Source organism: Corvus hawaiiensis, chromosome 26 (assembly GCF_020740725.1).
Source record: "Corvus hawaiiensis isolate bCorHaw1 chromosome 26, bCorHaw1.pri.cur, whole genome shotgun sequence".
NCBI classification, from domain to species: domain Eukaryota; kingdom Metazoa; phylum Chordata; class Aves; order Passeriformes; family Corvidae; genus Corvus; species Corvus hawaiiensis.
Genome location: NC_063238.1, coordinates 41231037 through 41244689, shown reverse-complemented (window position 1 = coordinate 41244689; position 13653 = coordinate 41231037). Strand labels below are relative to the sequence as shown.

General features: G+C 39.2%; 1 protein-coding gene across 8 annotated transcripts in view; it reads left to right on the top strand.

Annotated features, from left to right (window-relative positions):
* Nucleotides 1-13653, top strand: part of TRAPPC9 (trafficking protein particle complex subunit 9) — a 460315-nt gene that overhangs the window by 933 nt on the left and 445729 nt on the right. For 7 of the 8 annotated variants that reach the window (XM_048286362.1, XM_048286363.1, XM_048286366.1 and 4 more), the window contains exons 2-4: nucleotides 811-1411; nucleotides 10438-10583; nucleotides 12718-12846. In XM_048286362.1, the coding sequence (XP_048142319.1) occupies nucleotides 828-1411; nucleotides 10438-10583; nucleotides 12718-12846 (859 nt within the window). In that variant the 5' untranslated portion in view covers nucleotides 811-827. Of the gene's footprint in view, nucleotides 1-810; nucleotides 1412-4851; nucleotides 5396-10437; nucleotides 10584-12717; nucleotides 12847-13653 lie in introns of those variants that run through there. The other variant, XM_048286367.1, reaches the window with a different exon arrangement.

Here is a 13653-nt window from a genome sequence, read left to right as displayed (position 1 = left end):
CAAGTCTAAGCTGGGCTGTTTTTGTTTTGTTTTGTCCATGTGTTTGGTTTTGGGGAGAACTGGTTTGTTTGTGTTTTTTGGTGATATTTACGGTTCAGGGTGTGCTTTGGAGCTGAAATTCACCAAGCGATCCGTGGGGTCCAGGACATGAAAGGACTCAGGGATGTGCATCTTCGTTCAAGACCCAGCTGCAGTACAGTAATCAGTTTTAGAGAGCTCAGCAGAAAAGGAATTCTAAATACTTAAATGTAAAGGCAGAAAACATTGCCTAGTCCTTACCTATGTGTGTTTTGAGAAAGCAAGATTCCACTTTTCTTCAAAAATAGGTGTTCTGGCCCTGATTTTCCTCTGCTTGACCATGCACGAGCACTGACAGCTGTGTAAAGTTTGGTGATCCCAATTTGGTGCCTGTTTACATCTCACTCCACACAATTTTCCATATTTCCCCAAGAAAATGGGACTGAAGAGCCTGAATCTGACAGGCTCTTCTGAGCTGGTATTTCTTCCCAGTGGTTGTGGTAGAGACTCTGCTGCCCCACGTGTGAACTGGCTCGTGTAGCTGTACAGGGAGTGAGGTTCAGTTGGAAAAACCCTAATTTACAGATTTTTGTTTGATAGGTAACTAAAAGTACTCCTTGTGCACAGTGTAACATCAGTAAGCTACATGTTGAAGATGGAATAAAATGGTGAAGCAAATATTAGTATCGCAGCACATATATTCAGGATGGAGAAGTGTTTAGCATCTGTTTGATACAGCAACCCCGTGTACTTCTGAATGTTAAGAAATAATACACGTTTTTCTTTCACTAGCGTGCAGTTGATGCAAAATGAGTGTTCCTGACTACATGCAATGTGCTGAGGATCATCAGACCCTCCTGGTCGTGGTTCAGCCCATTGGCATTGTACCTGAAGAGAGCTTTTTCAGGATCTACAAGCGGATTTCAGCTGTGAGCCAAGTTAACGTGCGTGACTCGCAGCGAGTGCTCTACATCCGATACAGGCACCATTATCCCCCAGAGAACAACGAGTGGGGGGATTTTCAGACACACCGCAAAGTCGTGGGGCTGATCACTATCACGGAATGTTCTTCTGCCAAGGAATGGCCTCAGACTTTTGAAAAATTCCATCTTCAGAAGGAAATGTATGGCTCTACTCTCTATGATTCCCGGTTGTTTGTCTTTGGGCTTCAAGGAGAGATTGCAGAGCAGCCCCGCACGGATGTGGCGTTTTATCCCAGTTATGATGAGTGTGAAACTGTGGAGAAGAGAATAGAAGATTTTATTGAGTCCCTCTTCATAGTGCTGGAGTCAAAGCGGCTTGATAGAGCCACTGATAAATCTGGAGACAAGATCCCCCTCCTCTGTGTTCCTTTTGAGAAGAAGGATTTTGTAGGTCTGGACACCGATAGTAGGTAAGCAGCTACTTTTGTCAGCTTGCAGGTCTTAGAAACACACATCTGTGGCACTTGCCAGCCTTTAGAATAAGCCTATTAGAAAGGACAAGGTGAGCTTTATTCCAACAGAGGCTGTGTCCTGATCTTACTGTGTCTGAGAATTTAACTTGTAGGCTCAGCATATTTGATGGTCTGAGCTTGTTTACATATATATACATTTAATTGATGAAGCTCATCAAATAGTAGGAAGAAGTCACAGGAGTGACTTCTGTGTCAGGTTTGACAGAGTCTGTTGTAATGAGACTTTTGCTGGAAAGCTTCCAATGTTTTAAAGATACACAGTATTAACAAAAAAAATTCAGTTAGCATGAATGAAACTATTTTTACATTATGTTGAGTAGTATTTGACTAATTCTACTTACTGTATTTTTTCCTCTAAGCCTCTGTCTACTTTTTCATTCTATGAGACTGACTGTTTATTTTGATTATGAAGTCCAGCATCTTTCCCGGTCTTTCTTTGTTTTATGTAGTTATTTGTTACTGCTTTTTACCTGTCATATTTTGCTACCTGTTTGCTACAACTGTTTGGTTTTGTGTATGTTAGAGTTCCCCCATTTTTCCTTCCTCCTCATTTGCATACTCATCTGTCAGATTTGAGTGTTGCATAGTTCTTGTGCAAGGGATAAGTAATTCTGGCTTGATAGCTACAGGCACATGCAAAATCTGTTTGACTCTGCTGTTGGCAGTCAAATCCAGGCGATGGAAGCAACCACCTTTTGTCCTGGCAAAGACAGAGGTGTGGAAGCCCTATCAAAACACAGGGTGTGTTTGGAAGCAGTAGTGTTCATACCTGTGTTGTACTGTAGGGATGCCAGCAGAGGTTATTACTGTGTGTAAAAGCTCAGAGGTGTCCAGGCAGGGTTGTGAAGCTTTTAGATCACATGAATCAGCTCTGCCTGCATAGTTAGTCCTGGCCTTGGAAATGGGAAGAAAGCATTCCAGATTGCTAATTAGTTTGAAGCCTTTTGTTAAATTATCTGTGGGTGCTTGAAGGACCAGCAGTACTCCTGTGCCCTGCTCCTTTTCGTGAGCACTTGAACTGGCTCTGACTCGTTGGTCCCTCGTTTGTCCCTGCGCTATTATTCAATTATCAGAATAAATTACTGTGTTGCTGCTTTTTGTATGTGGGTGGTAAAGTTGTGTACACTGGACAAGCGTTTTTAGAATCCGGTCTTTAATTACTCAGTTTGAATGAAATTTGATTGAATGTAATCAAAATTTCCCATTCCAGTTAGATAGAAAATGAGAACTGTTGGCCAAGAATCTCAAAATCAGAATTAATTCTGCTGTTCAGTTGTGTCTTCTAAAAAACTGTACTTTGGAAATCGATTTCTTAGATAAATGACTTAATTCTGAGCAGTGGCTGTGCTGTAGCTAGTGGGAAATAAATACTCTTTGTGAAGTTCTGAACTGGTGGGGAGCTCGAGTGACAGCAGAATGTGTCCACACATCTCCAAGCAGGTATTTTATGCTGTTGCAGTGAGGAGTTCAAACAGATTCAGGGTGATGCTTCAGTTCTTTGCAGAATGGAAGGTGTGTGACCCTGCCTGTGTGGACACAGGGGTTTATCCAGAGTTAATCACTGGCTCAGCTCTGCACACACCCTTGCTGGAAGGTTTGAATACCAAACAGGTTTTCAGTAAGTCTGGATCAATGGATGTACTTGAAATGTTTGCTGCACCGAACTGCTCAAGGAAAAGTTGCTAAATACTCTTAATTGTTCCGTTCAATAGTAAGAAAGTTCTTCAGTTTTATTTTGCTGTGAAGTTAGTACTTCTGATTGTTTTAAAACTTAGGATTTATACATTAAAACTTCAGAAAGCGGAATGAAAATATATTTTTAGCTTCTCTGCACAGGAACCTTTCTAGGCACCTTTCAAGTACCCTGATGCATCTCCTACCTCTGTGTTGTAAAGCAGAAATTCAGGTTCATGGAATACGGTTGAATTCAGATCAGTTTATTAAACTAACTTATACTGTCAAGCCAAAGTCTTTGGATGTGAACTAGTGATAATATTGCATTTTATTACTTGGGAGATTTTTATTGCTTGGCTTGCAATTACAGGATTTTATTTTAGCACATTCCCGTCTGTAGTGACAGATTCACTAATTAAGGGAAAGCACTGCGTACCAGGGAGGTACAGGGCTAGGAAGGACCTTCTTCAATAGAAACCAGTTTCTGTTTTTGCAAGACTGGATGTAATTCTGTTCAGGGAGGCCTCAAGGTTGTTTGAGTGCAGGAAGTGGGTATGAAAAGATCTGGTAGAACAACTTTTGGTACTTTGTTGGTTTTGAGTCTGTCAGCATAGTAATTTTACAGAAAGAAAGAAAAACATGGTATTGAGATATTGAGGGAAATGAACAGCTTTTTCTAGAAAAGGTGGAAATTTCCCAAGGGTTAAAGGCAAAGAAAGTACCTTGATCTTTTTTCTATAGTTTCTGTCCATTTCCAGTTTTTTTGTATGATGTATCCCAACCTCCGAGTCAGTGTGTAACCAATTACTTAAAAAGCACAAAAGTTCTATATTAAATAGATGGCAGAGAAGACACACTCTTGATGCTTATAACAGAGTGTGTCTCTGCTGCTGTAATTGTGGATGCCTACTTAGGCTAAATAAGCATCTCTTTACCTATAACTTCTAAAATTGAAGTTAAATTTCAGTGTCTAGCAAGGGTCTCATTAAATGTGTGGTGCTGCTGTAACCTGGAGATATTGGGATGATAGATTGAGGGTAAATATGTTAAGAATTTACAAGGGACACAGTAATTCTGATCATGGGATTTGAAGACTAATTAAAACTACTGAACATTGTTTGTTTCTTAAAAGATACTCGTCTCCAAATATTTTATTGTCAAATACTAAGGTTAATACTTATGTGATGATCAGGGCTATATATATAAACCTGATCTTCTCCCTCACCCAGTTACAAGACTTTCATTAGCTTGGTTACATAATAATTGCAACATGATTGATTTCTTTTAAGATGCAAAGTTCATAAATTAGGAAGGTGAATTATTATGCTGCATTTCAAGTAAGTTAATTCTTGGAAAAAATGAGGATGATCTTTATCTTTTGCAAGTTGCTTGTGTAATGAGCAGGAGAGACACATTCCCAGAACTGGTACTGAGGTGACAGCATACTCACTGTTTTATGTGTGAATAAGAACTTTTTATGGCTGGTAGAAAACTTTCTGTATGAAAAATAGTGGATTAAGTCCTAAAAAGTTTTGAAGAAAGGTTGTTCTGTTAAACAGAAATTGTAGGACTGAGAATCTGATCTTGGTTTAATTCCTGGGGCATTCAGCCAAGAGGGGATTTTGGCAAATTGATTTATTTTTTCTTTCTGGTTCTTCAGCTGTAAATTGGGTAAAATATTTATGTGGTCCCAGGGCTCCTGAGGACAATTGAAAAAGTTTCTGAAATCAGTTGTGCTTGATAGTTATTCATAGAGGCTGGGAGATTGATGGAGAACAATGGAAACACATGTTCTCATTATGATAAAAAAGTCCTACAAACTGAAAACTAGGAAACATGAGCCAGAAATACTGAAAATCCCATTTAAGTTTTCAATTTTATTTCTGTTTTCAGCTAAAAAAAATGAACATACTTAAGTATGATTGTAAATCTACTTGGATAAGCTCATTTTAATGTTGTTTACAACAGTTTGTGTCTTAGGTTCTTTCTTTTTTAATACTGGCTTCCATTTAATGCTGTGGAGTGATGAGAATGTAGGGCCCTGTTTATAGATGCGTTTTTCTCTACACGGTGACATAGCTGGGATTTGAGCACTGATTTATCAAAGTTGATGATCTCAGTATCTGTATGTGGCTGTTAATTTTCTTTCTGTTCTCTGTCTTTCTAATTTCTGTTTTGTTCCTTTCTGGTTTTTTTCCCCCTTCTTCTCTCATACTGCCCTGTGAGTTTGTTGTTGGGTCTAAAAAGGTAGGCTGTGATTGTGTATCTTTGAAAATAGTTAGCTTTTTTCCCATCTCCTGCCTCTCCACTTTGCCTTCATTGCATATTTTAGTGTTGCTTTTTATCTTTATTTTTTCAGTACACACAAAAATAATTGCTGCCTGGAGCCTCACCACTGCAGTTGTCCCCTTTTGGTGCATTTGGCAATTATATTTGGTAGCAATGCTGAGTTTTTTTGTAGGACACACATAGTCTGCTTAGGTGGCTGCTGGCCTCTGGAATTTGCTTTATTTTTTAAACTCCAAAGCCATGAAGCTGTTGCTGCCTGTGTTTGGTTTCCAAAATCAAAAGTTCTGGCAGTTGATCCAACGCTGTAGCTGTGTCTCTTTAAGTCTGGATAATGTTATGATTGGTGATATCTATAGCTCTGCATGCTAACTGGAATTAGTAGAACTTGATTGATGGAAATTTTTTTTGGAGCATTTTGCATGTATATACTTTTGGAAATTGATTTTGCATGTTTCTTGTTTGTAAATTTAGCCAAATTTTGAGGATCCAGAAATTCTGTCAAACCCTGTTTCTGGATGGTTTGTAGTGAAAATAAATTCTGTCATGAAATATAACACTGAATTTTCCTTCACATTATCCTGGGATCCTAGAAAAGAGCTGGAGATGAAAGAATAAAGCACATATCCTGTAGAGCAAATGAGTCAGAAATGGAAATTCAGTAGTTCTTTGTAGTTCCTTGAACAGATTCATTGCCCTCTACTTTGAAGTAGTAGTAGTGGTCACTGGCCATGATTGTGGTTATTCCTGTCAATATCAGAGTGTGTTTGGTAGAGAATTAACCCAACTAACTTTAGAAAATCAGATTTTAAAGTAGTTCTGTAGTCAATGGAATTTTTCCCTGTGGTGAGGACCTTCAGAAGAGGAGTTTGGGTGACTGACACCAAGGAGCATTCCATGGGTGGTCCTGCATGAGGTGATACTGCCTTCCCTGGGGATGTTTCTGAGTGCATCACACTCAGGAAGGAGTTTGTAGGGGCAGACTTTAGGTGCTTCTTTGAAATTTAATGTTGTAAATGATCTGGCGGAAAAATTAATACGAACTGCTCTTGGCAGTAGGGTGCTACAAGGAACTGGCGTAGAAAAAGGTTGTCCTCTTATCCTAGAGGAAGTAGTTGTCAATTTACACGGGCTTCCTGTCCCTAAATAGATTAGGATGAAGCAGGAGAGAGCCAAAATATTTAAACAGTGTTTAAATAAAAAATAAATCAGAATATATCTGTAAACGTCTCACTTTCAGGTTCTTCAGCTAAAATTGTGAAGCAAAACTAGCTCAGTATTAAAATGAGCAATCATCATTTTATGGTGATATATATATATCTAAAAATATATGTGAATATATATGCATATAGGACTTTTTTCCCATTAAATTTGCACCCCAGTACACACTGAAGAAACAATGTGTCACTTGGATGTGATTTTAAGGGCCTGATGTAGATACTGGATTTTTTTGAAAAGAGGCTTCCCAAATGTGAAGTAAATTAAGTTTTGCTGTCTGTGGAGAGTGGTTTTTGTCTCATTGAAGTCTTTGCCTTCTGTCTTTTTGGACATTTTTGAAAGAATTTAATTCATTGTACTTAATTGTGAGTGCCTAATTAAGACACAGTTTATACATCTGTTTGGTGCAAACTTACTCTGTCATTAGTAAGAAAACATCTTCCAAGAGGATGGCAAAGACTTGCAGGGACTATAAGAGATGGATCCTGTCTTGGCAATACCTTGAAGAGCCTAAAAATAGGTGGAGTGAATTCAGTCTTTGAATAATTAATAGTAAATTTCTTCATCACTGGGAATAAATTATCTGTTTGTCTATAAATAAGGAGAGTTTCTCAAAGAACAGTGGTTTTTATGAGCAATGTTTATTGATGTCTGGGTGAATAAATGCCTTCAAACTTCACATATATTGACATGTGCGTAAACCAGCAGCAAAATTAGGTTAGGAAGAGCTGTTGGTGAGGCAGCGTGATCGAAACCATTCCGGTATCAGGTCCTGATTTAGAAGTCAAGCATCATCTCCTTTCCTTTGCTCTATGACTCATATTTATGAACATAATCATATGTTAGCTGGAAAATCTGGAAAAACACTTACAAACTACAGTTTTGAGAGAATAAGAAATTTAATTGTCCATAAACATAGAGATTGCTTGAAAGTGTAGAGACAGGGAGTTGGAAGCAGTGGCATCTTTGAAAGGAATTATAGCTGTGTAAGGGAACAATGATTCTCCAATCCCACTACTTATGTGAAAAACAAACAAAAAAATTAAAGCAATATAACATTTAAAATGTTATTGTCATTCTGGAGTACAGACATTAGGAAAATCTGATTTATAACCAATTTATATTCTCCTGTGCAATGATGATTCAAGATTGCAAAGGAACTTTTTTGATAGAGTTATTTTTCTATAACTCAAAGCTCAGACTGAAATCTTGGTAAGATTTGGTGCCCTTCCATAGTTCATACAGAGCAGTTTTAGTTTTCACTTTAAGTTTTCTTGTATTTTTTTTCTTAAACAGATCTATTAAATATATGCTTGTTGAAAAATAAAATATAAATATTTCAATTTCTTGACACATCTGAAAGATAAAGAACAACAGTTGTATTGAGCTTCATTTAATGTCAACACCTTCACATCAATTGTGAATATGGTGTGATAGATCAGAGAAGTGCATACATTTATATAGGAATTATTTGTAACTTTTTAGATGGAGAGAAGCAATAGGAGACATACTTCTTGTCTCCTTTTATTATTTCCATTTTTTTTGTAGACAGTAATACTGGTTCCCATAGCTTTTCTCTTTAGTTTTTATAAGGCCATTGTCTGTACTTTATATATATTTTCTCCTTCTAAATTTCTGTCCTGATCCATATAAATCAGTTACTTTCTCTTCATCTCCTTCTTCCAAACCAACTGCAAGGAGTAAGACATTATTTGGTGCCTGAAAAGTTGCTTCTCTTTGGCCAAACTAACAGCCTTGAAGGCAAATAAACCAGTAACATGAAATTGTTTGGATTCTTGACATTTCTCTTGGCCTTTCTGCCTTAAAATCTAAGGGAAATAAATGAATATCCTTATTCCTACCATTATATTTTATATGTTCCATGCCTCTTTCCCTTTTTTCATTTCTATATTACAGACTTCATGAAGACAATCTGTTCAGATGCCTTATGGAGATTATTTCAGTGACACTTCAGTTCATCTCTAGGGTCCTTTGGGAAGTTCTTTGCTGGAAAAAACCCCCCACTGCCCCAAACCTGGTTTCATTCCATAACCTTGGCATTCCTCTTATATTAAGTTCTCACTCTAGGGAATAAGAGTTTAGCATCTGGAGAGTGGGTGTTACCCTAGGTTTTTTTGGGTTTCTTTTTTGTTTGAAGTTGTTAAGTTCAAATAGTCCCGGTAACTTTTTAAAAGATCACAGGCTGGTTTGGGCTGGAAGGGACCTTCAAGATCATCTCATTCCAATCCCTCTGCCACGGGCAGGGACACCTTTCACTAGACCAGGTTGCTCCAAGCCCCATCCAGTCTGGCCTTGAACACTTCCAGGGATGGGGAATCCACAGCTTCTCTGGGCAACCTGTTCAACAGCTATTCTGATGAACTTAATTAAATTGAAAAACTATCACTACATCTAAAAGTGAAAAGTTTAGAACTATGTCAATCCAAGATAGCTCTTTGTATTTTTGCCAGATTCTTTGGACTTCATGTATACAATAAAGAATGACATCTACAGCAATTATTTTCATTACAGTTTCATTTCTGATAAACTTTTATTTTAGTTTAAACCATCCAAAGAAATAAAAGTCTGTTTTTCCTTGGTGTGATGTGTGGAAAATCAATTTTCATACCCCTATGTACTTAGACATTGTTAGAACAACAGGACATACTATTGAAAGTAACAGATAAATTAATAAAATATCTAAGTTGACATTTAAATTTCTCCCTCATAAACAGTTTTATAATTATAGTGCAAGGACATTCTTGCCATGGAATACTTTTCCAGGAGGGAGAACAGGAGGATTGCTCATAGACTTGGGAGAGCAGAGTTGTTCTGAACTGTCACTTAAACCATGGGGTGTTTTCCAAGTCCAGTGTATCTTGCTTTACATCTCTTATGTTTCTTTAGCTGAAACTTACTTAGAAAACAAATAAAGTAATAAGGTTAGTGCTGTTATCACACAGATTTATGCCCAAGTTGCCTTTTCAGCTATACCAAGGTGTCTGTTGAATATTTTCAGTAGGCTTTGTCTGTTCATTTGGAAAGAACATCACCATTTATTTTAACATGTAAAAAAAAGAGGAGGAAGAGAAATCCTGTCAGCTGTTGCCTGAAGTGATTGTGCTTTTTCACTCATCATCCCTTTAAAAGAAGGGGCTGGGAGCAGGGGGAGGTTTGTGAGGTCTGGGGGGGTCTGAGGAGGTTCTGGGCCCCTGACACCTTTGGGCTGTGTGTGGAGAGGGTCCCAGCAGAGGAGGGCAGAGGGCTGGAGCAGGATTTTGGAAAGGTCACCTTTAATATGCTCAGAACCAAAATGTGAGGAATTCCATGGGAAGCATCCATGGAATGTTGGGATTTATTCAAGAACAGTTTCCCTAAGCACAAGAACAATCCATTCCCTACTGAGGGAAAGAAAGAAGGCAGACCACCCTGGCTTAACAATGAGCTTTTGGGTGTACTGAAAAAGCAAAAAAGCAGCATATCAGCTCTGGAAAGGCAGCCAAATACTCACTGTAGTCTGCAGGAACCTTGCTTTGGAGCTTTTCAGGGGGTGTGACTCTAGCTGTGTGAATGCTGTGTAGCCAAAACGTGATACGTTTTCCTCAAATATATCCTCAAATTGTTGGTTCTTTTGCATATTACGTTAGTTAGCATTCATATTTGCTCAGAGACAGAGAGTAAATTAATGTTGATCTGCTATTAAAGAGGAAAGAAAATGGACTTCAGGTGTTTATTACCTCAAACAAGCATTCCCTGCCAGTAAAAGTGCACCTTTCATTTTGCAGACACTACAAGAAGCGCTGCCAGGGCCGGATGCGGAAGCACGTTGGAGACCTGTGTCTGCAGGCTGGAATGCTGCAGGATTCCTTGGTGCATTATCACATGGCAGTGGAACTGCTGCGCTCTGTCAATGACTTCCTGTGGCTTGGAGGTAGGGTTAAGTGGTGGTAGTTGCTAAACCCAAGTAAATCAAACTATCCCCTATCATTTCCTTAGGCATCGTGAAAAGTAGGAATGATTTTGGTGACCAACATCCGAATATCAGGTGTAACAGTTAAGTTGAAGCAAAAATTGCTTAATAAAGATATGAGAAAGGAATGTGTTTAGGAAAACCTAAACAGGATAAATTGTGTTACTGTAGTAAAGCATGTATTTAAAAATTGTGCCTGATTTTTTAATGATTCCTTGGAAAGTATTTGATTTCCTTCACTGGCTTGTACAGGTATTTTAAAAATATTTCCTATGGATGTCCAGTGTGGACTGTTAGGAAAAGATTTTTGCCTTTCCATCTACCAAAGCCACAAGTGTTAAACTTCCACTGGCATGACTTCTTTTCATAGTATGTCCTAGGATTTGCTTTTTTTCCCTGCCTTTTCTCCATCCTTTCCTTTCCTTTTTTTCTGCTTTTTATTATTTATTGGCTATACAAATGATCTTTGAGCACAATTTCTGCTTCTCAGTTTCACACCCTTTCAGGACAATCACTGTTTCCAGGTCTGCTTTTAGCTTTCTCATTCTATGTGGAAACCCATTTATATTCCTAATGGCCCTGCAGGTTACATACTATGAAAACCTTAACACCTTTTGACCTCCCACTTCTTTCCTTCTACAATTCCAAAAATTTAAATGGTCAGGATTCCTCAAATTATACTTAGAGGCCTCCAGAGGACTCTTCCAATCCAAATTATTTGGTAAGTCTGTAAGTCTGATCTCCTGCTTATATCACATCCAGTTAAATCAGGTTGTTGAGGGACCTGTCCAGTTGAGTTTCAGGTGTATTTAATGATGGAAGTTCTACAGTCTTTGAGCAACCTGTTCTAACATTTTGCTGGTTATAATTTGGAAAAACCCAACAACAAAACATAAGTTAGTCCTACCTTAAAGCAGAACTTCCTGTGTCAGCTTGTGTTGACTCTCATCCGATCTCTGCACCTCTGAGAAGCACCTGCCTCCATCTCCTCTCTGCCTTCCCACTGGGTGTTTTGAAGGCAGCAGGGACATTGACGTTCAGCCCTTGTTTAAGGCTGAGCAAGCCCAGTTCTCTCTGCTTCTCATATTCTCTGCTTCAGGAACTCCAGTCCCCCGACCCTTCTGATGGCCTTCCACCAGCCTTGCTTTGGGATGAGGCTCCTGTCAGGCCCTATCTCCAGCCTGGAAAGTTCTCTCTGCATTGAAGGCCTGCCCTACTGTTCCCCTCAATTTGGTATCACCCAGGAAGTTTCTGGGTGTGCTCTGTGCAATCATCCAGGCAGTTAATGAAGGTATGAGTATTGTCCCCCTGAGGGACACCACTGGTCACAGGCAGCCATTTGGCTGATCACAGTCCTTTGAGTGTGGCTGTCCAGCCAATTTCCCACCTACCTGATAGGCCAGCTATCCCAATCTTCCCGATTTGGCTGCAAGCATTCTGTGGGAGAGCATGTCCAAAGATGTTTTGAAAGCCAAAATACACAACATCCACTGCTGTTCCTTTGTCCACTGAGCTTATCATCTCATTATAGGAGGCAGTGAGGTTGCCAAAGACTGACTTACCCTCAATAACTCAATGTGTGCTGTTCCCAGACACGTTCTTTCACTTCATGTGCTTCTAGAAGGGTTTCTGTGTAGCCTCTCCAGGGAGCTGATGTTGATCTGTCTGTACTGGTACTTCCTTCTCAAAGAAGATGACATTTCCCTTTTTCCAGCTATTAGAAACTTCCCGCAATGGGCATGAACCTGCTGGAGGTGATGAGAGAGTGGTCTCACCTTGGTCAGCTCTTTTGGCATCTTACCTGGTTTTGTGGAATTGCATCCAACTGGATTAAGTGCTTTTCATGTGAGCTTCCTCTACAGTGACAAGTTCTTACTCCTGCAGATTGTTTTAGTAGGGTTGGGGCAGTGGGAGTTCCGAGGGTGAACCCAGAGGTGAAAAGCACATTGAGTATCTCAGAATTTTCTGTGGCCTTTGTCATTAGACCTCCAATTTCAGGTATATTTTGTTTGTGCAAATGGATTTTATGATGTGATACTTCACTTCTTGCAAATGTCTCTGCTAATCTGTTGGCTTTTTTTTCTTTTCTCTGCAGCTGCCCTTGAGGGGTTGTGCTCAGCATCCGTCATCTATCACTATCCGGGTGGCACTGGGGGTAAAGTTGGACCTCGCAGAGCTCAAGGAGGTTCTCTTTCTGCTGAGGCAGGCAACAGGCACAGGCCAGGTAAGAATGGCATTTCAGTTTTATTCTGTTTGCCACCACTGAACATCTGAAAAACTTCTCCCTATTTCCTAACTCTAAAGTTATGCAGATGACAGGATTAATCAAAGGAGGGAGGTTGGGGGAAGAGTTGTTTGGTTTTTTTTAAAGATTTTTGCAATTACGTTTCTGTTTTGGTGTTAATGTTAAGACATGTGCTTTGCATAGAATTGCAAAGCTTTTGATTTCTTCACCTGATTGTTAGTAGTGTCTGTGTTAGTTTGAATTTTGCTAGACGAGATGCAGACAGTTTTCATAAAATATGACGTGGCACAGCTGCATGTATTAAGAAAAATAAGTTGGGTACATTTTATTCATAGTTTTTTTGCTATCCTAAGGTCAACGTGTAATAAATAAATAGATTTCATTAATGAAATGCCAATAAACCAGTGTAATTTTTAATGTTTAGTATACTTTTTCTAAACTCTTGGATTACAAAAGAGATGGCTGAGGAGAAACATAAGAGTTATCCGTAATACAGTGAACATTGTGGAAGAGGATGGGTAGGGATTGAAGGTTCAGTGTTGCTTTCAAAAGAAGAACTGGAGGACATCAGACAGCTTAGTAGATGGCGAAGCAGATGGAAGGAATGACTCTTTATCCAGCCTATAGGTATGACATGGAACTCCTTGTCATTCAGAGTGGTGTGACAGAGGCAAGGCTGCTGTAGCTCCATGTCCCCAGGTCTTGGCAGATAGGAGGCTGAGCAGGAATTCCCAGCAGGCCTGGAGCAACATAGAGGGTACACACACACAGCCTCAGTCTGTCCAG